Source organism: Peromyscus leucopus, chromosome 2 (assembly GCF_004664715.2).
Source record: "Peromyscus leucopus breed LL Stock chromosome 2, UCI_PerLeu_2.1, whole genome shotgun sequence".
NCBI lineage: Eukaryota > Metazoa > Chordata > Mammalia > Rodentia > Cricetidae > Peromyscus > Peromyscus leucopus.
Genome location: NC_051064.1, coordinates 129,643,948 through 129,668,208, shown reverse-complemented (window position 1 = coordinate 129,668,208; position 24,261 = coordinate 129,643,948). Strand labels below are relative to the sequence as shown.

Genomic DNA, 24,261 nt, shown 5'->3' with positions numbered 1-24,261 from the left:
AGCTAGAACTTCACCAGGCGAGGAACCGGGAGCCAACGGCTTCAGGCAGGGACAGAAAAGTTTCCCAGAGCCACTCTCTAGGACCCAGGACGCAGGACCTGAAGCTCCGACTACGCGTTGACCTGCCCGGACACCAGTCAGACAGCTGCCTAGCTGCGCAGCTTTGCGGAGCAGCCCCGCAGAGTTGAATGCTTTATGTCCGAATCGACCAATGGGCTGGCGGCACCCGGTTGCCTGGGCTACGGAGCGGGAAGGGGCGTGGCCAGGGCACTTGGGGGCGGGGCTCGGGCGGGGCTTATATAAGCGAGCGGCGGGCGCAAGGCGGGGCGTGGGGTCGGTGGCTGCTGGGCGCGCGGGGCGCAGGCCGCGGGGCCGGAGCCGGGGGGAGCGAGCGAGCGGAGGCGCCGAGGATCCGATTCACTCGCTGGGGAGACCTATGGGCCGAAGCCGTGTAAATGCGTTTTAAGGCGAGTGCAGGGGATGGCTGGGGGGAGCCTCGGGGAGCCGGCGCCCTCGGCCTTTGGCCGCTGACCTGCTCCCCGGACCCCCTTGCCTCCTCTCAGCAGGGGCCTCGGCTCCGCAACTGCCACTCCTCCTCGGGGTGTTGCACAAGTTTCGAGGTCACCGGCGACCCCCCCTAGCAGCGCGCCTGGCTCTGGCCCCCGCGAAGGAGGACGGGGCTTGGTAAGGAGGCCTGGGGCTGGGGTGCGGGACCCTCGCCCTGCACTCGAGAGAGGGGTCCCGCGGACAGAACCCACCGGTGGCACTTAGAGCATTCGTAGCGTGTCAGAACCAACCACTTATAAATGGGGAAACTGACCCAAGGTCATGCAGCAGTGAGCAGACTCGAACTCAAGCTCCTGTTTTTGGCCCTTTAGGAAGGCGTGTTCGGGACTGGAGGTGTCCTCGTGACTTCCCCACCTAGGTTTCTCAGCTCTGTTCCCACTCTGAGATTTGATTTTCCTTCCAATCCCAAATTTCAGCACTGGAAAAGAACTCCAAAGCAATCCCATTTAACAGATGGGAAGGCTTGTGCTGGGGAGCAGAGCGTGACTGGACAGGGAATCCAGGCTTGGGGAGGTGAGGGATGCAGCAGAGCCGGTGCCCCAGTGGTCCCCTCCATCTCCCTCTCCCCGCAGTGTGTTGCATACTTTCTAAGGCGGTGGCCAAGGCAGCCAGCGGCGCTCCAAAGGCAGCGGTTCCATCCAGTCTCTGGGCTCCTCCGGCTCAGCATGGCTGGCTACCTGAGTGAATCGGACTTTGTGATGGTGGAGGAAGGCTTCAGCACCCGGGATCTGCTGGAGGAACTCACTCTGGGGGCCTCACAGGCCACCACGGTGAGGGGATGGGAACGGGGCGTGGGTTGGTTCCCTGTCCTCTCCTCTAGTATGAGGTCTCCATCCTCTCATCTGGTATCGGGTACTTGATATATAGGAGACATGGCTCCTATCATCCCAATTCTTGGTCCTTGTCCCAACATCTGCCCTCCCCGTGTCCCCTGCCTTGAGAAAAAACACCATCACCACATGCATGGTCTCCCCAGCCCTCCACTTGGGAACCTAGGAGTTCCAACCCCAGGCTCCCTCCCTCTTACATCTGGACAGCTCCATGAAGTTCGCCTTCTTAAGGCTGTAGGAACTTCGTGGGAGAACATTTGTAGTTAGTCCCATCTCTCCAAAGCCCGCATGACCTTCTCCCGTTTTTCTCACCGCCTGCAACTCTCCTCCAAAGCAGAATCCGACAGCAGCAGTTCTTCACCACCGGAGGATCGTCTGCCTCCACAGCCCCACTTCCGGCTTTATATCCCAGTCTTGTGCGGTGCTCCATCAGGGTGGAGTCACTGTATATATGTCGTGCTGTCTGGCTCCACCTTTGCTGGGCTTTGCCCTGGGGGGCATCTTTCTCCCCTCTCCTCATCTCTAGTGTCCCCTCCCATCACGGTTGCCTTTTTCCTAATTCCCTTCTGGTAGGGTTTGTATTTTCTATCTCCATGGCCACTAACCTATTTTGCAGAACATCCCATCCAGCTTTTATTGAAGGGACTTGTAATTACTTCAGTTGTTTCTCTTCCAGAGCCAGGCCCTCTCTCTCAAGGTCTTTGACTTTCTCTGTCCCTTAGTTATTATGTTGGACACCGAGTGGGTACCCGTTTTCAACAAAGAAGTAGCATGAAAAGGAAAAGGAGTCCCAGGGAGGGACCGCACACTCATCCATGTCTGTGAGGGAGGACCAGGTCACCTGCAGGCATGACTTGCAGTGGGATGAGAACCTATGTGTCAATGGTCGCGGGCTGCAAGCCATCGTCTGCCTTTTGTGGAGCAGACAGCCGGATGTACAATTCTGCTGCTTGGAAAGGACACGCAGAATGCAGCCAGAGCGTTAAATGTTATGGATTAAAATTACACACACACACACACACACACACACACACACACACACACACACACACGGGGTGTGTGGGTAGTCTTTAGGCCGAATGGTGGTAGATTGGGAATTTGCCAAACCCAACAGAGGGCGTGGTGGGAACACAGGCTTGGAGGTGGGAGAGAGTGTCTGTAGTTGACTTGAGCCGGGCTGAGGGGAAGGACTGGAGCTGGTCACACAGCCTTGAGTGTCAGCCTGAGGGGGCCTTCCATCCTGGAGGATGTGGGAGCCCTGGAAAGCTACATCAGGCAGGTTGGTGGCCCATCTTTGGAAGGACTGTGGGCAGCACGTAGAGGGAGGGAGCCGGGCCTCATATCCATTCGCCTCTTGCTGTGCAGGGCAAGGTGGCTGCCTTCTTCGTGGCCGACCTGGGTGCTGTAGTGAGGAAGCACTTCTGCTTTCTGAAGTACCTGCCTCGAGTCCGGCCCTTTTACTCTGTCAAGTGCAACAACAGCCTGGGCGTGCTGAAGGTCCTGGCTGAGCTGGGGCTGGGCTTCAGCTGTGCCAACAAGGTGAGCCCTCTGCCGCTACCGGGTCCTTAACCTGGGTGCTCGCCAATCGTGCCCTTGGGAACTCCAGGGGACAGGAGTGACCTGTGGTTGACCATGCCTTCTGGGAAGGTTGCCTACTTAAGAGAAGAGGAGGCTCCGGGAGGAGGGAGGAAGAGATGAGCATGGAACTTGTCAGCTCTGAAGTTCCAAATAGGAACCTGAGATGTCTCTGGGCCTGTGGGTCACCTTTTAAATGGTTTTGTATTTCTTTCTGTTTCATTATTTATTTATAAATCTTTCCTTTAAGATAGGGATTCATGTAGTCCAGGCTGGCCTCAAACTCACTTTATAGCCGAGGCTGGCCTCAGACTCCTGATTCTGCTGACTTCCACCCTCCTAAGTGCTGGGATATATCACGATACTGGGTTATTTCTTTTTTTCTTCTTTTTAAAAAAAATACCTGTATTTTAATTTTTCTATTTAGGAGAAAGTTTTTAAGGTTAATCGCAGTTTTACAGTGTCTTGGCTTCGAGCAGTAGTTACTAATCCTGTAATTAAAACCAAACCAAACCGCTCTTTTGCTGTTAGATTTTAATTTTTTCCTTTAGAAGCGTACTGTGTGACTGTGTTTTCCAGACTAATCCTCTCAGAGTTTTGCTGCTGCCGCCGCAGGCCCTCTTCCTAATTTGATTTCTTCTCTTTTCATTCCCTCCTGGTGGCTCTGGATTGGCTTTGCTTAGCCGTCCTTAGTCATGAGCCATGGTGGGGTAGTGGCTGTGTGGGCGGGGCTCACAGTGTGGCACTGAGCAAGACAGACGCTGCTTATTTTCCGAGGTTCATGGTCTTGACTCGATTAAAAACCTTCTTGCTTAAGTCCATCTCATTCATTCACTCAGCAAAATACTATTCTAGGTGGGAGTTTAACTGAATGAAACTATACGAAGGCCCTCTGTTATGATGGTTTCTGAAAAATGAGCTGTGCTGTTGTAGGCGGGAAGCAGGGGAGAGGGTAAGAGTATTGTACTTGGTTTGCTTTGAATCGTCAGTCCCTATGTACTGTAGGCTAGTCTAGAACTTGCTATTGCCACAGCCTGGCTTTGAACTCTCCATCTTCCTGATTCACCCCTTTAAAAGCTGGAATCTAAAAGCTGGGATTCCAGGAAGATTCATGTCACCATACCTGGCTGGATTGCTCTTAGTTAGTTGCCCAAGGGAGGTTTCTCTGAGATCTGAATTCACATTTGAATGAGGCAGGGGATCGAGCCAGGTGGAAGAACATTCTAGGCAGAGGTTAGAGCCAATGCCAAGCCCCGAGGTGGAGGCAATCCCGCTGGACATCTCTTGTGATGTCAACACCATCAGTTTCTTGGTGTTAGTAATGGCTGTTGTGAGGAGAATTCCTATTAAGTCCTGGTCAGCAGTGTGACTGTAGAGTCCTGGAAAGAATCCTTGGAAGAGAAAAGAGAGCTAGCTTGTCCAAGATTATGGGCTAGAGTGATTCTAGAAGGGAAAATGTGTGCACCGGGGTGGGAGGTGGAGCAGTTAACTTGAAGGTTAACTGTTGTTCACTCTCTGTGGTTGAGGAGTCGCCTCTTGTTCTTTGCACGCCTTGTTCTGTCTCTTTCTGACATGAAGCCCAGCGAGGCAGAAGGCTTTGCTCTCCCTGCAGCCTCCCAAAGTGTGGTGGCTCTCCCTGTAGAAACGGAAGGATCCTTTGGGTCCCTTGAGCTAGGGTTGAAAAAACAGGGTGAAAGCCCATTGACTAGGTCCCACTGCTTCCAGAAACACAGATGAGGTGCTGGTCCTCTAGCTTCAGGGTGTGGCTTCCAAAGGACAGAGCTGTGGGGGTACAGAGGCTTAGAAAAACGTTAGGAGAAAGGCACGGACCTACCATTTACTGAGTGCTTCTGTTGGGCCAGGCTCTCTGCCAGGCGTTTTCTGTACATGATCTCATTTTATTCTCAAAACGGGCTGTGAGGTCATTCTTTTACCGAAGTTTTGATGACGGTCCGCGGAATACACATTTAACATACAAGGAGGTGAGTCATAGCAGCTGAGCCACCTGCCCAGGATCATGCCAGGATCACGCACTGGGAGACGCCAGCTTGAGTCTGGCCGCGTGATCTCAGCCCCTACTGGTGTTACCTTTTCCCAGATCCTTGGAGAGGGTTGGCTGTGTGGGCGTGTGGCTGGTGAAAATGTCCTCTCCCGCGTTAGGGTCATACAGACTGCTTGAGGCATTTCCTCAAATGGTGGCTGCTGGCACTTAGAACCCAACCCAGGCTTACCATGTGCTAGGCAAGCGCTTTACCACAGTTCCACATCACTAGCCACCCCTTCTAGGTGTTTTAAGGGTGGAGGCTGCCCTCTCCTGGTGGGTCACAGTGGGTGACCATGCTTGATGGTACCATACCTTACTGGACTTAGACCAAAGGCGTGGCGGGGGCAAGGGCTGGATGGATAGACAGCCAGGCCAGAGGCACAGGCCACACCTCCCTAGGTGCTCTGCTCCTCCTTTCCCAAGGGACATGTGTCTTTGATCCTGCCTCCTAGCCTCTTTCCCCATTAACACATCCTCCAGCCCTCTCCCTTGCTCTCCCTTGTGGTTGAACTCAGCAGGGTTGTTTAGTTTGGATAACGCCTGCCTAAGAATTTCCTCCAACAAGATACCCTCCAGGGATCAGCAAGGATGCAGTGACCAGTTTACTTTTTATTTCGACAGGATCTTATGCAACTGAGTCTGGCCCAGAGCTCCTGATCCTATTACTTTGCTCTCTGAGTGCTGGGATTCCAGTCGTATACTGTTTATTTATTTGTTTATCTATCTATCTATCATCTATCTATCTATCTATCTATCTATCTATCTATCTATCTATCTATCTACCTGTGGTCCTACTATGTAGCCCAGTTGGCTTCAAATCGTGGCACTCTCCGTTCCTCAGCCTTCCCAGTGCTAAGATTACGGGCATGGACACCACACCTAGATTCTGGTGACCACCTTGCTTTAAACATGATCATATAAGTCCAGCATGGTGGCACATGCTTGTAATTCCAGCACTCAGAAGGCTAAGGCAGGAGGATTAATGTGACTATGAGACTGGCCTGAGCTATATATCAAGAACCTATCTCAAAGCGACAAAAATAATTGCAAACAATAACAACCCCACGCCCTGGTACTTGTGACTGTTCAAGTGGTACATTGATTCACTCATTCAAAGAGAAGATGAGGATGCTGATTTTACGCCTTGGTAGAGGATCTGCGTTCTGGGGTTTGTGGATGTACATCATTTAGAAACATGCAAACAGTTGACTGGAAGCACGTTAAGCATCTTGTGATAGAGGGAGAACACCCGTGGTGCAGATTGCTTCAGTTGCTTTAGCACGGCGGGCTTTGGAAAGCTTTCTGCGTGAATGCGTTTGGATCTGGTCTGGGGAACGCCTTTCTTATCATCTCTTAACAGTATTCAACCCAGCAAGTATTCTTGTAAAAAAGAGCCAACAGTAGTGTACATTCCCAGTTTGAAAGACTTCAAAAGTGCAAGGAGAGAGAGAGAGAGAGAGGGAATGCTGCTCTGGGCTGGCCTTCACCCCCGGAAACACTTGATGGTCTACCCTATGTGTATCACCCCCCCCCCCAAGGTCCTAGGTGCTGGGTCCTCTGGTACCTGCTTCTGGGAGTGGTGCAGCCCTCTGGGTTTGGTCTTAAACTCTCCACCACTTTAAACACCATCCATTCACTGTTGCCTCCCTCCCTGGCTTGAGTGGCCACCTCACACCTGTCTACCATCCTCACCCCTCATCCCCACATCCATCATCTCACTTTCCATCCTGCCGCCAGAGCACATCTTCTGTCCTTTCTAGAGTGGCTTTTCTCTCAGGGTGGTTGTGACAGGCATGGGCCAGTCTCCCCAGAATGCCATGAAGTCTTTCCTCAGGTGGCCAGAATAAACACTTAGACCTTTCACTTAAAATACAAGACTGACTCATTCCCTCTTTCCTCCCTCTCCCTCTCTGTCCCTCCCCCTCTTTCACATGGTCTGTAATAGTGCATACTGGCCGGGCAGCGGTGGCGCATGCCTTTAATCCCAGCACTCGGCAGGCAGAGCCAGGCGGATCTCTGTGAGTTCGAGGCCAGCCTCGTCTACAGAGTGAGATCCAGGACAGGCACCAAAACTACACAGAGAAACCCTGTCTGGAAAAACAAACAAACAAAAACAAACAAACAAAAAGTCCATACTGGCCTCGAACTCCGAATCCTGTCTCAACTTTCGCAGCGCTGGTATTGTATTGCAGGTGTGCATGGGCACATCTGGCTGGATGGCTCTCCTTGGCATCTTGAAGCTGTTGTTTGCACCACACAGGATAACCTGTAAACCCACACACTGCTTCCTGGTTCCTTGGCAGCTGGCTCTGTGTGCCCCACTCAGCCCTTATCTTCCCCACAGCGCTGAACCCTACGCAGGCCATTCCAGCATCCTCAGCCTTGGTGGTCTGCTCCCTCTCCTGGAAACTGTCATCCCTGGCTCATCCAAGGCTCCAGTGGGGGCTTGGCTCTCCTTTCTGACTTCCCACGCTGTCCTTCGTCCTTCACACCCGGGGCTCCTCGTTCTCTGGCATGCTGTACCTTTTTCTGTCATCGTGCCTTGAACCCGCTGGCCATTCTGCCACCCTCCAGCATGCATTCGTCTGTGCCTCCACCCCACCAGCCGGAAAGCTCCGTAGAGAGTGAGACCTTGTCTACTTTATTCACACGAGTTTTCTTCAACACCTGTCGCAGCTGGGCAGATTAACAGATGCTCAAGACGTGCCTGTCAGGGCAGATGAGCTCTGACAGTTGAGCTACGTGACTCTGAATTAATGACATAACCTTCCAAACCTCATTTCTGCCTCATAAGGTGGTTATGAAGATTAGATGAGAATGAATAGAAGACTGAACTGCAGGGTCTGACATAGAGCAAGCCTTCCCTGAACGACACTTATTATTTAAATATTTATAACCACAATTATTTAAATCACAGGTCCTCACAGGGCTACCATTGCCTCTTTTCACCTTGTGGAGGGAGGGAGGGAGGGAAGGAGGGAGAGAGGGAGGGAGGGAGCGAGCATTTTTATATTCACCCCGACTTGGCATGGTGACAGATCTGTGTCTGCAATGGGAGCTGTGACAGCCACAAGTCCAGCTCTGGAGTTGGATCTTTGTGTCTCTCAAAGCCATTTACTGACTGTCACCATTGGTGGGCGGACCTCTCTGAACTTACCTTGCCCCTCTGTGAAATATGGAGAGTGAATAGTAGTATTTGATGGTTATGGGTCTTCCAGGAATTAATGCACGTAAAGAACCAGGGCTGAAAGCTGCTGGATCATATTTAGATGCACCATGGCTAAGAACAGCTCTCATTTCTCCTACCATGAATGTTCCTTACTCACGGAGAGGCATGCCTGACTCTGGACGCTGGCTTTGTTATTGGCTACATAGCTTTTTCGTTTTTTGATAACATTTTACTTATTTTATGTGCATGTGTATGTATGGGTATGTGTGTGGACTCGTGTGCTGAGACATCACTGGCCTTGCACAACTTCTTATCCCCTCTGCCTGGGCTGTGAGGAATGAACGAAGCAGCGCCTCCGAGGCGGGTCAGAAAATGATGTCACCACCATGCTGGCTCAGCTACGAATTGTCAGTGGTGCCACAGTGGCGGTTAGGTAGTCGAGACAGACTGAATGGCTCAAGAAACTGAACACAGTGGCTCTACAGAAAACGTTTTCTAGCACCTGATGGAAAGCATCTCATTGTAAACGGAGGCTTTTCTCTGTCTCTCCCTGTTCTGAAGCTGCTTCCAAATAATCACTCAAAGGCTTATATTAATTATAGATGTTGGTCAGTGGCTCAGGCTTATTACTAGCTAGCTCTTACATTTAAATTAACTCACTTCTATTAATCTATGCATCGCCATGTGCCTGTGGCTTAGCTGCTATCTGACATCTTGTTCCTTGGGCGGCTGGATCGTGTCTCTGCCAACTCTGCCTTTCTTCTTCCCAGAATTCTCCTCGTCTAGCTCTCGCTCAGTCTCTTCCTGCCCAGCCATTGGCCAATCAGCTTTTTTATTATTAACAATGCGAACAACACATATTCACAGTGTACAGGATCCCATAGCATCTCATTTGGGATTCAGTGAACATGGGTACTTAACACTACACGTTACCATCTATACATTGATGGAGCAGGCATGTGAGCCATGGTCAGTAAAGGTGAGAAAGAGCTGGGGGTGAGACTCCATGTTGCAAAACACCTGAAATGGCTAAGGATATTGCACGGTTGTCGAGTGCTTTCCCAGCATGCACAGAAGCCCTGAGTTTGATCCTCAGCTACGTAAGAAGTTCTAGTTCAACCCACGTAGTGGAAGGAGAATCCGACCCCTCAGAGCTGTCCTCTGACCTCCACATGTGCACCATGGCACACCCACCCACATGCATCTGTGTATCCTGTGCATACACAATAATAAAAAGTAATTTAAAAAATTTTAAAGTTCATTTCAAGGCCAGCTTGGGCTACCTCATACCCTGTCTCAAATAAGGCTTGACAAGGTGGCTCAGCTGGTAAGGCCCTTGTTAGTAAATCCAGCCCGGGGCCCACAGGGTGGAAGGAGAGCTCCAGCTCCTGAAAATTGTCCTCTGGTCTCCACACACATTCCCTCCAAATAAGCAAGTGTAAGTTAAAAAAAATGACAATAACCAAAAAGTAATCTGGGAGAGAGGATGCATTCATTGGCACACCAGTGCAGCTCAGGCCTTTGGGCTGGGTGATCTGTGTCAGAAAGACCCAGGGCCTTGAAGACCTTTCTCATGTGTCAGATAATAGATGTATGTGTAGCACACTTCACACACACACACACACACACACACACACACACACACACACACACACACACAGTGGAATGCCAAAACCAAGCTAACACATGCTTTAACTCATTTTTTTTCTGTGATAAGAATACCTGCGATCCTATGTCTTGGCAGCGTCGAAGCACACACACGCTGTTATTCATGGAGTCGCCCTGATGTCTGTCAATCACCGTTTAACTGGAACACCACCCTCTGCCAACACCTCCCTGCCTCCCATCTCCTCAGCTCCTTAGCTTTCCTACTCTCTGCTTTCCTGCCGTTGGCACCTGTAGATCCACGTAGTTAATGCGGGGTCTGGGGCGATGGCTCATTTGATACAGTGTTTGCCATGCAGACATGAAGTGTCTGCCATGCACGCATGAGGACCCGGCTTTGTAAAATGCCAGGTGAAGAGCCTATGCTTGTGATTTCAGTACTAGGAAGACGGAAGACCAAGAGACATCCGGGACTTGCTCCCTAGACAGTCTAGCTCAATCAGCAAGCTTCCAGGTTCTGTGAGGGACTCTGGCTCAAAAAATGGAAAGTGACTGAGGAAGATACTTGACCTGTAGACCTGTGGCCTCCACATACATGTGCACACATGTGCACCTGCACACACACACACACACACACACACACACACACACACACACACACACCACTCATATACCCTACATGAAGCGAGTTCATGTATTTTTCTTCTTGTGCCTGGTTCATTTTACTTGCCACAATATCCCCCCATGTTCATTTACTTTACAAACAGTAGGATTTCCTGCTCTTAAGAGAATGAATTGTAGTCTACCATGTTCTCTTTATCCACTCATCTAGAAACAGATGTTCAGGCTTATTTTGTGCTGTGTTTATTGTGATTGATGCTGCCCTGAACAGAGGACCATGGCTTCTCTCTTTGACTTCAAGTCCTCTGGGTGTTACCTATATGGGATTTTGGTATCACATAGTGAGGTTTCACTATGACATTTCATACACGGCTATGAAGTGTTTGGTTCACGTTCATCCTGTCACCCTCTCTCACTTCCACAGGTCCTCCTTCTCTTTCTAACTAGTCCCTCCTCTACTGTCAACTTTTCTTTGGTGAGGGGAGGGTCTCACTCTGTAGCCCTCACTGGCCTAGAACTCACTGAGACCATGCTGGCCTCAAACACAGAGACCTGTTGGCCTCAGGCTGAGGATGGGGCCTCCTAAGCTCCCCAGGCTATGTTCAGAGCCTCAGTTTGTAGGTCCTGTGCAGGTAATCACAGTTGCTGTGTTTTTTTGTTTGTTTGTTTGTTATTTGAGGACTCTTCATACTGTTTTCCAAGCAACAGTCATTAAACACCTCAGTCTGTCCAAAGCCTGTGGGTCTGCACAGAGCCTTTTCTGTGAGTTAGAAAATGCGTGCCCCTGCCTTTTGGAAAGAGTGGTTTGTTTATTGTTGTGCTATGGATGTTTTGCCCACATAGCTGTGTGTGCACCACGTGCCTGCTGTGCCTGCTGAGGGTCCTCTGGAACTAGAGTTACGGGTGGTGGTGAGCTGCTCTGTGGGTGCTGGGAACTGAACCCAGGTCCTCTACAAAAGCAGCAAGTGCGCTTAACCACTGAGCCGGCTCTCCAGCCCAGCGCGCCTCCCCTTAAAGGCACTGAAGTTTTGGAATAAATATACTGATTACTTTAGAATGAGAGATTTTCTTGCTGACAGGAAGTTAGAATAAATATGCAAATATGCTGTCCTCGCCATGAATGGGACCTCCCCGTCCCCAGGATTGCACAGTGTGCCTCCCATGTGTCTGTACCTGGCATCCCTGCCATCAGTGTGAAGCGATCGTGTATCTGCTGTCTTAAAGAGCTGGCCCACTAGCCAGGCTGTGGTGCTGCACACTTTAAATCACAGCACTTGAGAGGCAGAGGCAGGTGGATCCCTGAGTTCAAGGCCAGCTGGTCTACAGAGTGAGTTCCAGGACAGCCATAGAGAAACCCTGTCTTGGGGAAAGAGAAAAACCAAAGAGAGAGAGAAAGAGAGGGCCCACTTAGTGGACACCCGGTGTCTAGTTATGAGTTTGCTCCTCATGCCTGGGCTCCACAGGCCAGCAGGCCCTGGGGCCTCCTCACCACGACCTTTGGAACTTCACAGGCAGAGATGGAGTTGGTCCAGCATATCGGTGTCCCTGCCAGTAAGATCATCTGTGCCAACCCCTGTAAGCAAAGCGCACAGATCAAGTATGCTGCCAAGCATGGGGTGAGCCTGCTGAGCTTCGACAATGAAGTGGAGCTGGCCAAGGTGGTCAGGAGTCACCCCAGTGCCAAGTAAGCCGAGGACCGCTTCTGCAGGGAGGCCGGGCTGCTGGGGGAGGCTGGAGGAGGAAGGAGTGGGGAGCCGGGGAGAGGTCCCCAGCCTGGATGCTCCTTGGATCCCACCACACTTACAGGAGGATGGGGTACTCCTCGACAGGACCCAGATCCAGGGCAGAAATGTTACAGCCCTCGGTAGAAAAGGCCCAAGGTATTAGGGAGGTCACAGCTTCAGGAAAGATGAAGCCCCGAGGGATGAGTGAAATTTGGGGAGGCAGAAACAGCCAAGGCAAGCAAGTATGTCCGTGTTGGGAACAGCGTGGACCATCTGAGGGATGTACAGAGGTGTGGTGTTGCTTGAATATACCTTGTACAATGGGTAAAGGACACAGTAATATTGGTCATGGAGCAGTGGCCCAGTGCAAAGGATTTCTGGGAGGTAGCAGGGATGGATGTTTTTCTCTGGCTGTGACAGTTAATAATCCTTGACACTCTGTGGGATCCAGAGTGGGGGCTGAGGGAATAGTAGGGTGTCCAGGAGCCATTCTGGTTCACCCAAAGCACAGCACCCCTCATGTTTCAGGGCTCTGCCTAGGAATTTGTTTGACACACAGTTCCCTCTTATGCAATATGTCTGGCTATGGAGTTGATTGGGAAGACCTGAGCTGCCTGGGTGAGGGTTGATGCGACCTGGACCCAGCAGGTGACTTAGAGGTCAATTGGCAGTGCAGAGTGACCTAGGAAGGCTGTGATCTCAGTGGCCTTTCAAGCTCTGTGGTTCTCAGCTCATTAGTCCAAAGAGGAGCCGCTGGGCGGGGCAGTGGGGGCGTGGCAGTGGGGGCGGGGCTCACTCAGCAGCAATGCTGCATTTCTCCACAGGATGGTTCTGTGCATTGCTACCCAGGACTCTCACTCCCTGAGTCACCTGAGCCTGAGGTTCGGAGCGTCGCTGAAATCCTGCAGACATCTGCTTGAAAACGCCAAGAAGAGCCATGTGGAGGTGGTGGGTGTGAGGTGTGCACCGGGAGCCAGCCACGCTGCCCACGCCAGACCCGCTACCTTTTCCCAGGAACTAATCATGGACATCCTGGGCCTCTATCAGGGCTTGCCCCTAGCCTGGGCCTCTGGACAGGGTCCTCTCTTTGGAAGGAAGGTTTATCAGCAACCCTACCACAGTCCCCAGAATGTCTTACCCCGGGAGGTTCCTCCCACCGACACGGCTTTGAGAGAAAATGTCTATAAGCCAGGGCTGTTTCTTTCCATGCAGAGATGGGGTGTAGTTATGGCCAGTTCTCCAGCTCTGCCTATCCGGTACTTCATGTTCCATGCCGAGTACCCCAGGCTTTAGTCCACACCCTTGTGCAGTAAGGACTCTCCTCCCCAGTCTGTAGATGTCAAGATTTAACAAGGCAAGCCTAGTAACTCGCCCTGGCCACGTCCTCACTGACAGGTGTATCCTGACCTGGATACTTTGGGACCTCAGCCCTCATCCCAGAAGATTCCTCTCCAGGGAAGCCTGAAGGGAAGGGAGAGGAAGTGCCTCCTGTCCACTCCTAGGTGACCACGGGACCCTTGGTAGCCCATTTGATGTCCCAGTCCTCAGTCATTGCATCTGTAGCATGGGTGCACCTGGACCTTGTATGTGAGCCGAGGCTCTTCTTCCCTTCTCAGTTTTCACATTGGCAGTGGCTGTCCTGACCCTCAGGCCTACGCCCAGTCCATCGCGGATGCTCGGCTCGTGTTTCAAATGGGGGCCGAGCTGGGCCACACGATGAACATTCTGGACCTTGGTGGTGGCTTTCCTGGCTTAGAGGGAGCCAAAGTGAGATTTGAAGAGGTAACTGTGATCGAGGGTAGCTTGGATGCCCTTTTGTGATGGGGGAGGGGCACAGCAAGCACAGCCCACTGTACAGGACATCTGGCCTGTGTGTCACCCTGGGCTTAGTGCTCTCCTGGATTTTATTGCTGCTTCTTAACCCTGTGTTGTGGCTCAGCGGGCCTTGTAGACTCCCTTCCGGAGTCCACAGCAGAGCTGGCCGCACGCCTCACTTGGCTTGACTCACGCTTAGCTAGCTCATGAGAGGCTCAGTCAAGTCATATTTACACGTGTGAGCTCTTTGATGGTCTGAGTACATGCCCTTATTCACCCTCCAATAGGCTGATGAGAAGCCTGGGGGGAAGGGCGGGGAAGGAATGTTCCCATTGTAGGAGTCCTCCTCACTTGTGAGCCAAGGGCAGCACAAATGAGTCACAGTGATTCCCACTCAGACCCCTAGGGGCACCCCCTCCCTCTGGTTTTTTGAGAGCCCTGGAACTCACAGAGATCTGCCCGCCTCTACCTCCTGAGTGCTGGAATTAAAAGTCTGGCTGGGGCACATCTCTTCAGTAGTACAATACTTCTGTAGTCTCTCTCTACAGGAAGTGACCCTGAGAAGGCTCCAGACGCCCCAGGAATTAGCCTCAATATTGAATTGCAGCCTTGTACATAGCAGAAGTCTAGTGGACTTCCCAGTGCTCAGACTGCCTGGAGTATGATGAAAACATTCATCCCATTGGAGGACATTTCAGAGTCCATTGAGTGTGGCAGGTTATAAGAACATACATGTGATGGAGATGGTATTGCATGTCTATAATCCCAGCACCTGGAAGGTGAATGTTGGGAGATCAGACGTTCAAGGCCAGCCTGGGCTACATGAGGCCCTGGCTCAAATAACCAACCCTTCTCCCATAAAGACACAACAACAATAACAAACTCCCAATCCCCATAACCTGACTGTAGATGTAATTAAAAATAGTGTGTGCTTAGGAATGAAAGGAACTACTCTAAAAGTTCACAGTGGTCAGGGTCACCCATGTGGGTGACAGAGCGGCTCTGCGTGTTTGGTTTTTCTGAAACCTTACCTACTGTTAAACTGTTCATTTATCGAGGAAGGATCCCTGGCAGAGAATCTGGAATCTGAGCACTGAGCATTATAGGAGGGAATACCCCTTTCTAGGTGGGATTATCTGGGCAAGTGGCTGTGCAACTGCCAGGTCTTCACTCCAGTGTCCCTCACCGCCCCCCCCACCATGTGCCTTCCTGGCTAACTGTGCCCAGTTACCAGCTGGGACCTTAGCAACTGCCAAGTTCTTCCTGAAATCACGTGGTCCTGCCCGTACCTCTCTACCAGATTGCCTCTGTGATCAACTCAGCCTTGGACCTGTACTTCCCTGAGGGCTGTGGTGTGGACATCCTTGCTGAGCTGGGACGCTACTATGTGACTTCTGCCTTCACTGTGGCCGTCAGCATCGTCGCCAAGAAGGAGGTTCTTCTGGACCAGCCCAGCAAGGAGGGTAGGTGCCAGGTGGGCAGCAGAGCCCAGTTCTTCCCTGAAGCTGCTGACGGTGGCGGGCTAAGCAGGGGTGCGGCCTTCTGGAGAGTGGGCGTTTCGCTGTAGGGAAAGCTGCAGTCAATTCCCCTCACCCCAAGGACAGTTTCATTCCTTTATTCCAGGGGTTCTCAACCTTCCTAACGCTTTGACCCTTAATACAGTTCCTTATGTTGGGTGACCCCCAACCATAAATTGTTTTCATTGCTACTTCATACCTATAATTTTGCTACTGTTATGAATTGTAATGTAAATATCTGATATTTCTTATGGTCTTAGGTGACCCCTGTGAAAAGGTCGTTTAGACCCCGGGGTTTGAGAACTACAGCTTTATTCCTTAGCGTGTTTGTGTTTTATGCAGATGGAGCGCAAAACAGCCTTAGGGTGAATAGGTATTTAATTGGCCCCATTTTATGGATGAGAAATGGAGTTAAAGAGAATGTCAGTGAATTGTTTAGTAGTTAGCTAGGTTTGAGCTTGCATTTGGCCCCGTGTGTACCTCCTCTTCAAAGTACAGGCTCTTGTTCATCCTTCTTATAACTTGATGACAGCGGATTTGTTCACATCTCCTTTACAGAGGACAGAACATAGAGAGGACATCATCATCAGTTCAGGGTCACGGGGTGATAGAGGGCAGTGCTGGGTTTCAAGTTCAGCTCAGGATGACTCGGAGCTCCTGTGCCCACACCACCAACATCAGTGCTCTTCTTTGCCCTTCTGGATAGATCGAGCTTCCCATAGGGATCTCTCAGACCCCATGAGTGACAGGTGCCAGTGAATCTGATTTTGAGCTTTGCCCTCTGCTCCAGAACCCTCACACTGGAGAGTGTCACAGTAGTGTGCTCCTCCTCAGAGAGAGTTTGTTGGCAGCGTGGGGCTCAGTAGTGTGGTCAGTTTGTGTGCATGTATGGGCATTCATGTTTGTGTGCATGTATGTGCATTCATGTTTGCATGTATGTGCATTCATGTTTGTGTGCATGTATGTGCATTCATGTTTGCATGTATGTGCATTCATGTTTGTGTGCATGTATGTGCATTCATGTTTGTGTGCATGTATGTGCATTCATGTTTGTGTGCATGTATGTGCATTCATGTGTGTGTGCATGTATGTGCATTTATGCACTCTCCTGGCCTCTTACAGACTTGGGAGATATTCTCGCTAGTGTGTCCGGTCCCCCTGGTTTCTTACTCTGATGTACCTCCTCCCTGTCATGTGCCTCTGAGCAAGTGGCTCTGAGTTTGGGTGCGCTGCTTTTCTGCTTTTTCTGGGGCCTTTAGGGGCTCGGATACAAGCAGGGAAATGTGTTCTGGCACCGTGACTCAGCTGCAAGGGGGAGTCTCCATGTCAACAGAAACACGACTTTCAGTAGCTTCTGTTGCAGGGTTTACCCCATACCTGAAGAAGGGGCAACCCTTTGCCCCACAGCTTTGTGCCAGCTTCTGATTCCCAGGCTCCTCACGTTCTGCTTGTGTGGCCCCTGTTCTCTCCCTTCCTCACAGAGGAAACCAGTTCGGCCCCTAAGACCATCGTGTACCACCTTGATGAGGGCGTTTATGGGATCTTCAACTCAGTCCTGTTTGACAACATCTGCCCCGCCCCCACCCTGCAGAAGGTGAGCCTTGTGAATGTGCCTTCTTCATTCTGTGCCTGTGTTTACCTAACTCTTCTTATTTTAGTCCTTGTGGTACCAGGGCTCAAATTTAAGGCCTCAGACACCTGAGCCGGGCTCTATCACCGAACTATGATCTCGGGTCGTGTAGCTCAGTGGTGGAGAATTTGCCTAATATGCAGGAGGCCCTGGGTTCAACACACACTAAAAATGGCTTTGGAAAAAAATAGACTAAAGATTTAGGCATGGTGTGTACTTGGAATCTCAGTCCTCGGGGTGCTGAGGCAAAAGGATCATGATTTTAAGACCAGCCTAGGCTACATAGAGAAAACCTGTTCAAAAAAGAAAAAGAAAAGAAAGAAAGCAAGGGTGAAGGTGAAGATGATGTTGCTCACTGTGCAGAATGTTGTATTTCTTCTCATTATTTTAGAAAACGCAAAGTGCGCTTTTTTTTTTTTTTTTTTTCGAGACAGGGTTTCTCTGTGTAGTTTTGGTGCCTGTCCTGGATCTTGCTCTGTAGACCAGGCTGGCCTCCCACTCACAGAGATCCGCCTGCCTCTGCCTCTGGTGTGCTGGGATTAAAGGTGTACGCCACCATCACCCAGCTCACAGTGCTCATTTTTATAACACTGGGATCATGTTGTTTTATAATCTTTTCATTTATATGGGGTGTAGCTATTGCTGTGGTTTTTTTTTTTGTGTGGCTTCAAAGTACTTCAACCAATGCAGGCCTAGCTGCTTGACTCTGTTTCCAGCATGGAGTGTCTTGACAGACATCTGTGGTCCCCACTCTGGAGTTAGTCCCTAGGAGTAAGGTTTGTCTGTAATGGGTTTTCATATAAACGGGAACAAGAGCAACAGAGCACACCCAGGCCCCCAGCAGCTTTAGTGGGCGTGGTTGAGTGTGGAAAGAAAACCAGACACCCACCTCCCCAGGACCCTTCTTTCTCCTCATCCCATGGTAGGCAGGGGGAGCCCATCTCTGCCTCATTCAGGGGCCTCCACATTTGCGCAATAGCCTTGTGAGGTCTTGTTCCAAAGTTAAATATGGTTTCCAGTTACATCTGCATGTCTGAGGAAGCCTCCCTGACGCGGAGAAGAATTCAGGTTTTTACATTCTGTATTCTGTGGCAGCTAACTTCCTAGTATAACAGATCTAGGGACCAGGCTGGCCAAATCCAGTTCCCATTTCCTACTTTAAAAATGTTGTATTTGTTCTTTGACAATTTCATACATGTAAATCACATGTCTTGATCACGTCTATTCCCATTCCCCTCCTCTTAACTCTCCCCACACCCCACATCCTACTCCTGCTCTCAAATGCTGCCCCCTATAACCTGCTGAGTCCAGTCAGTGCCGCCCCCTCCGGTAGGGATGGATGCTGGTGGCAGATCTTGTAATGAGTGCAACAGCCAGTTATGAATCTCTAAATTGCGGCTCACTGCAGAGAGAAGCTTCTCTGGCTGAAGTTGAGAGCAGCAGTAATCTATGATATAGACCAGTGGTCCTCAACCTATGGGTCACGACCCCTGGGGGTCGAAGCACCCTTTCACCGGGGTCGCATATCAGAGATCCTGTAACCAGATATTTTTATATTATGATTCATAACGGTAGCAAAATTACAGTTATGAAGTAGCAACAAAATAATTATATGGTTGGGGGTCACCTCGATAAAAAGAACCGTGTTAAAGAGGTGCAGCATTAGGAAGATTGAGAACCACTGGTATAGCCCTTGCAGTTTGGCGAGGTGTCCTTTTAGAAACCCAGGAGGAGTTGGTGCCCAGGAGTCTCTGGCCTGCTGAACCATGAGCCTTTGATCAGGTTTACAGTACCAGGCATGGCGTGAAGACCCTTCTGCGGACCAGGCCTTTTAAAGGATTTTTTTTGTTTTTGCCACAGGATTTTCCTGTGACACCCAAGCTAGCCTCTAACTGTGGCTCCACACTCAGTTCACAGGTGATTTTCACAGCTGCTTGTCCTCCTGGCCTGCCCTCTGTTCCCTTCCTCAGCTTCTCAACAGAGTGGGAACAAGGTTCTCACCCACCGCCGCCCCAGGGCCTCACGCCCCCCACAGCCACACGCCACCCCCGCCCACGCCCCCCAGCCTCACGCCCCCCCAGCCTCATGCCCCCCAGCCTCACGCTCCCTCCAGCCTCCTCCAGCCTCACGCCACCCCTAGTCTCACGCCCCCCCCAGCCTCACACACCCCCAGCCTCACGCCCACTGCCACCCCGTCCAGCCGCTGTTTCTGGTGCCAGGATCTTCCTGTAAACTTTCTTTATGGTCTGTTCTTTCTCTGACGATGCCTCAGTTTACCCCTTCAGAGGCTGTGACCCTTAACTGAGACTGGCTGTGAGCAGAGCCAGCTGGGGGCTCACACAGCCTCCGGTCAGAGGTTATGCAGGAGTTACCTCTGTCTGTGTCTGGAGTGTGTCCAGAGTCCTGTCTGCACCAGTGGTTGTGACTGCTTTGTGGTCACAGTCTTTCTTCCCGAGGACCTTTAGACCTAAGGTATAAACAGTTGTCGTAGTAGACTCTTTGGTACAAGTCCTGCTTCTTATTATCAGACCATATGTAGCTCATATTTGTTCATTTTGAGACAGGGTCTCTCTGCATATCTCTAGACCAGGCTGGCCTCGAACTCACAGAGATCTGCCTACCTCTGCCCCCCAATGCTGGGATTAAAGGTGTGCGCCACCATACATACCCAGCTTGTTTTTCTTTTACAAAATTAAAATATTTGAGGGGGTGGCTTGGTAGTTAGAAACACTTACTGCACTTTCAGAAGACCCAAGTTTGGATCCCAGCACCCACATCAGGAGGCCCACAGCCACCTGTAATTCTGGTTCCAAGGGATGTGATGTCATCTTCCGGCCTCTGAAGTCACCTGCACATGTGTGCACATACTTATCCAGACATATACATGTAGATGCACACACACATAAACAAAATTAAAATATTCAAATCCTTCAATATGCGCTGTGCTGAGGTCTATTGTCAAGAGTAGGTAAAAATTGTATTTTTAAATATGATCTTGTTGGATGGAGGTGTGTGCGCGTGTGAGCGAGTGCATGGTGTATAAATGTGTGTGAATTAGTACACAGGCTACAGTAATGTCATGAGGAAAATATAAACAAATATGCAGTGTTTTTTTTTTCCAAAAATTATATTGGTATGTGTTTGTAAAAGATAAAGAGGCAGATCACAGTCATCAAAATTTAAAAATTCTGAGTATCTCCTATCATCCACCATTGGTGGTCAGATATTCCCACTTGCCTCCCAGATGGTTTTTATAGTTGATCTGCTGAACTCAGAAGCTGAAGAAGGCCTTCATGGGACCTTTGGTTGCCGTGTCCTTTAATGTAGTGATTTCCCAATACCCTCTTAAAAAAAATTCTTGTTAACTTGCTGATAAAACTGTTTTTATTTTTTCACTTGTAGCGTATTGTGGGGGTTTATTAAGGCAACTCCACGTAGTTAAAAAGGAGGTTTATTTTGGGGGTAACTTACAGCCAGTAAAGGGGCTGGTTACAGGGAGAGGTGAGGTGCAGTCCAGCGCTGTTCTCTGGAGAACTCTGCTCGGGCTACATCCAGCATCCAGGATCACCAGGAACTAAGAGACCCAGCACATCTGGATTCCGGGTCTTAAGGGCTCCTGTCTCTGCCCCGCCTCAGGGGCAGGCCATAGGTAGGCATGACAGTTGCCCGAATCCTCACTGGGGGTAGTACTTCCAGGTCAAAGCTGGAACAGTTACTGATACAGTAACGCATACTACATCTTGGAGTTTTCTGAAGTGTAAACTTCTTCTCTTTCCCTTTGGTGCTGTTGAACTTTTCTTTCTTTGTTTCTTTTTCTTTTCTTTTTTTGGTGTGTGTGTGTGCCCTAGTGTGGGAGTTACAGGGCAACCTTGGCTGTTGGTCCTCACTGGGTGTCTCTTGCTGACTCCAGTCATAGTACCCTGCATAGTAGGGTACACCCTTGTACAAGTGATTTGTCTGCTGAGCCCGCTCCCCAGCTTTCCTCGCCCACTTCCCGTTTCTTCTGGTGCCTCACATGCACCTCAGGTTAAACTTGCTCAGATCTGAACTCTTCATCTCCAGCCAGTGAGGCTGGAGGACTGACTGGACATGGTGGGTTCCTGCCTTCCCTGGCTTCCCGAGTGGAGGACGCCTGCAGCTCTTGAGTCTAGATCCCAAATCGGTTCTGAGTTCATCTTTCCTGCTGTTACCATCATGCAGGCCACCACGTGACTGAGCCCCTGATGTGACTATCAGTGCGGCCCCTCCTCCGGCCTGCTACCATTCATTGGCCACTTTGCAAACTCATTCCTTGTACCTCCCACCTTCCTCTCCCTCCTCCCCCTCCCTCTCTCCCTCCCTCCCTCCCCTCCCTCCCTCCCTCCCTCCTTTCCTCCCTCCCTCCCTCCTTTTTAAAAGATAGGGTCTTGCCGTGTTGCCCAGGGTGGCCTCCTGCCTTAGCCTCCTCAACAGTCAGGACTGCCACAGGCTGTGTATACTGCTGGAATCAAACAACCTTTGGAAACATGTGTAGTAGGCAACTTCAAGTCGAGTGGAAGTTTCCGGAGGGCGGGGGGGGGGGTGTGTGTGTGGGGGGGAGCCTCTCTGCTCTAACGACCTCTGCCCGTCATCCGGGCTCCTCCTGCGTTCCTCCTACTGCTAGTGTTGCTTGTGTATTGGCGGCGACAGTTGATATCACGTGCTTACAGCAGTGGGTTCTGTCTGGGTTGACTTAATTTTTGTAAGAATCCTTTAAGGTTCGTGTTATTGATCTCATTTTACAATGGGAAAACTGGCCTTGAAGGGGTGAAGTGTCATAAGATGGAATGCTTATTCTCTGCAGACTGAGCCCTTGTGGGTAGCGGTCATGTTTTATTCATGTGCCTCATGTCGGAGAGAAAAATCTCCCTTCACAATCACTGCATAGCCTGCCACTCAAGCACCTTGGAGTTTTGGTTATTCTTATTCATACCTCCTTGCATATCCTCTCCTCAGAATGATCCCCACATGACTGGTCCATTTGACATTGTTAAAACAGAAGCACTTTTAAGAATGATATTCTAATGATGAGTCCTGTAGATGAATTTCTAAGTGGTCTTATTAAATAAAAAACATGGAGCCAGAAATTTGAGTTAAAGCCTTAGAGAGACCAGGGAAATTTGGAAAGCCACGAGCTTACCTCACCTCACTAACTCTGCAGCTTCCAAAATGCATGACTTCCTGTCTACCCAGGCTTATATGCCTTGATTTTCTGCCCTCTCATTGGCTCTTAGCCCAGCTACCTCACTTCCTCTTCCTACGCAGCTCTGTCACTGTCTGTCTGTACAGACCTCCAGGTCCCTATGGTTGGTACTGGGAGTTAAATGCGTAGTGTCACCACACTTGGCTCTGTTCCCTAGTGTGGCCTTGAACACACAGAGATCCTGCCTGCTAAGGGATTAAGGGCATGTGCTGCCTGACTTTGTTTACTTGAAATGGCTGGCCTTTTCCCCCTGATCTCCAGGCAAGCTTTATTTATTTATTTAAGTTTTAAAGATTTATTTATTTATTATGTATACAGCATGTACGCCTGCAGGCCAGAAGAGGGCACCAGATCTCATTAAAGATGGTTATGAGCCACCATGTGGTTGCTGGGAATTGAACTCAGGACCTCTGGAAGAACAGCCAGTGCTCTTAACCTCTGAGCCATCTCTCCAGCCCCTGCAAGCTTTATTTATTAACACACAAATAAAATTTCACCACATTTCAGCACAAAGTATCACCACAGAGGCCCTAAAATCTTACCAGGTTAGAAGACAGGAGCCTCTTTAGGCCCCTTGTTTGCACATTTCCAGGTTACTTCCCCACCACCTCACATGCTGTCACCATGTGGGCCCCCTTCACAGCAAGCACTGGGGCCTTTTCATCCGAGATGACTTACTTGACGATGGCTCTCACAAATATTTTGATTGTGTTTGTTGTTTTACCTCCTTCGATGCACAAAGATCTATTTATTACAAAGATCTATTTATTTTTATTTTCTGTGTATGAGTGCTTTCCTGCATGGGTGCATATGCATGCAGCGCCCGCAGAGGCCAGAAGAGGGCATTGCATTCCTAGGATCTGGAGTTACAGACAGGTGTGAGCTGTCATGTGGGTGGTTGGAATCCAACCCGAGTCCTCTGGAAGAGCAGCCAGTGCTCTTAGCCTTGAGCCCTCTCTCCAGTTCTGTCAGAGCTTCTTAAACAAAACAGAATCTCACCTCAAGATTCTCATAAAATCCTCATGTACTCCTTCCTCCCACTCAATTGTCCTTCTGTTTATGAAGTACTAGAATAGATGCCATTTTAGACAATCAGTGAATATTTAAGATGTTTATATATAACAAGCACATCTAGGTACCGTGGGAATAGCTTAGTTGGCAAAGTGCTTGTTACACATGATGGGAACCTGAGTCTAGGCCCCAACACCCATGTCAAGAGAAAAAACAAAACAAGACAGTGTGGTGGTGCACACTCGAAATCCCAGCATTGGGGAGACAGCAGAAAGTGGAGCCCTGGGGATTACTAGCCGGTAAAACTTCGTCTAATCACCAAGCCCTAAGTCTCAGTGAGATGCTGTCTCAGTCACTGTTCTACTGTGGTGAAGAGACACCATGACCAAGGCAACTCGTATAAAAGAAGACGTTTAACTGGGGACTGGCTTATCGGTTTCAGAGGGTTAGCACATGATCGTCTTGGTGAGAAGCAGACATGAAACTGGAGCAGTAGCTGAGGGCTTTACATCCTGGTCCCCAGGCAGAGAGAGAGAGAGAGAAAGAGAGGAGAGAGAGGAGAGAGAGAGAGGGGAGAGAGAGAGAGAGAGAGAGAGAGAGAGAGAGAGAGGAGGAGAGAGGGAGAGAGGAGAGAGGAGAGGAAGAGGGGAGAGAGGAGAGAGGAGAGAGAGAGAGAGGAGAGAGAGAGAGAGAGAGGAGAGGAGACTGGGTCTGCCATGGGTTTTTGAAACCTCAAAGCCCACTCCCAGTGACACACCTCCTCCAATAGGGACATACTTCCTTCAATAAGGCCACACCTCCTAATCCTTCCCAAACAGTTCTACTGAGGACCAAGCATTCAAATATAGGAGCCCATGGAGACATGTCTCATTCAAAACCACCACAGAGACTGTGTCTTAAAATCCAGGGTAGATGGCTCCTGAGGTGGATGA

General features: G+C 50.2%; 1 protein-coding gene across 3 annotated transcripts in view; it reads left to right on the top strand.

Annotated features, from left to right (window-relative positions):
• Positions 1 to 318: 318 nt before the first annotated feature.
• Azin2 (antizyme inhibitor 2) overlaps positions 319 to 24,261 on the top strand; it is a 33,553-nt gene continuing 9,610 nt past the window's right edge. Inside the window, exons 1-9 of one of the 3 annotated variants that reach the window (XM_028855827.2) lie at positions 319 to 467; positions 564 to 684; positions 1,140 to 1,337; positions 2,763 to 2,936; positions 11,923 to 12,095; positions 12,960 to 13,094; positions 13,752 to 13,917; positions 15,251 to 15,413; positions 16,949 to 17,061. In XM_028855827.2, coding sequence (XP_028711660.1) covers positions 1,233 to 1,337; positions 2,763 to 2,936; positions 11,923 to 12,095; positions 12,960 to 13,094; positions 13,752 to 13,917; positions 15,251 to 15,413; positions 16,949 to 17,061 — 1,029 coding nt within the window. In that variant the 5' untranslated portion in view covers positions 319 to 467; positions 564 to 684; positions 1,140 to 1,232. Of the gene's footprint in view, positions 468 to 563; positions 685 to 1,139; positions 1,338 to 2,762; positions 2,937 to 11,922; positions 12,096 to 12,959; positions 13,095 to 13,751; positions 13,918 to 15,250; positions 15,414 to 16,948; positions 17,062 to 24,261 lie in introns of those variants that run through there. The other 2 variants (XM_028855830.2, XM_028855828.2) reach the window with 2 other exon arrangements.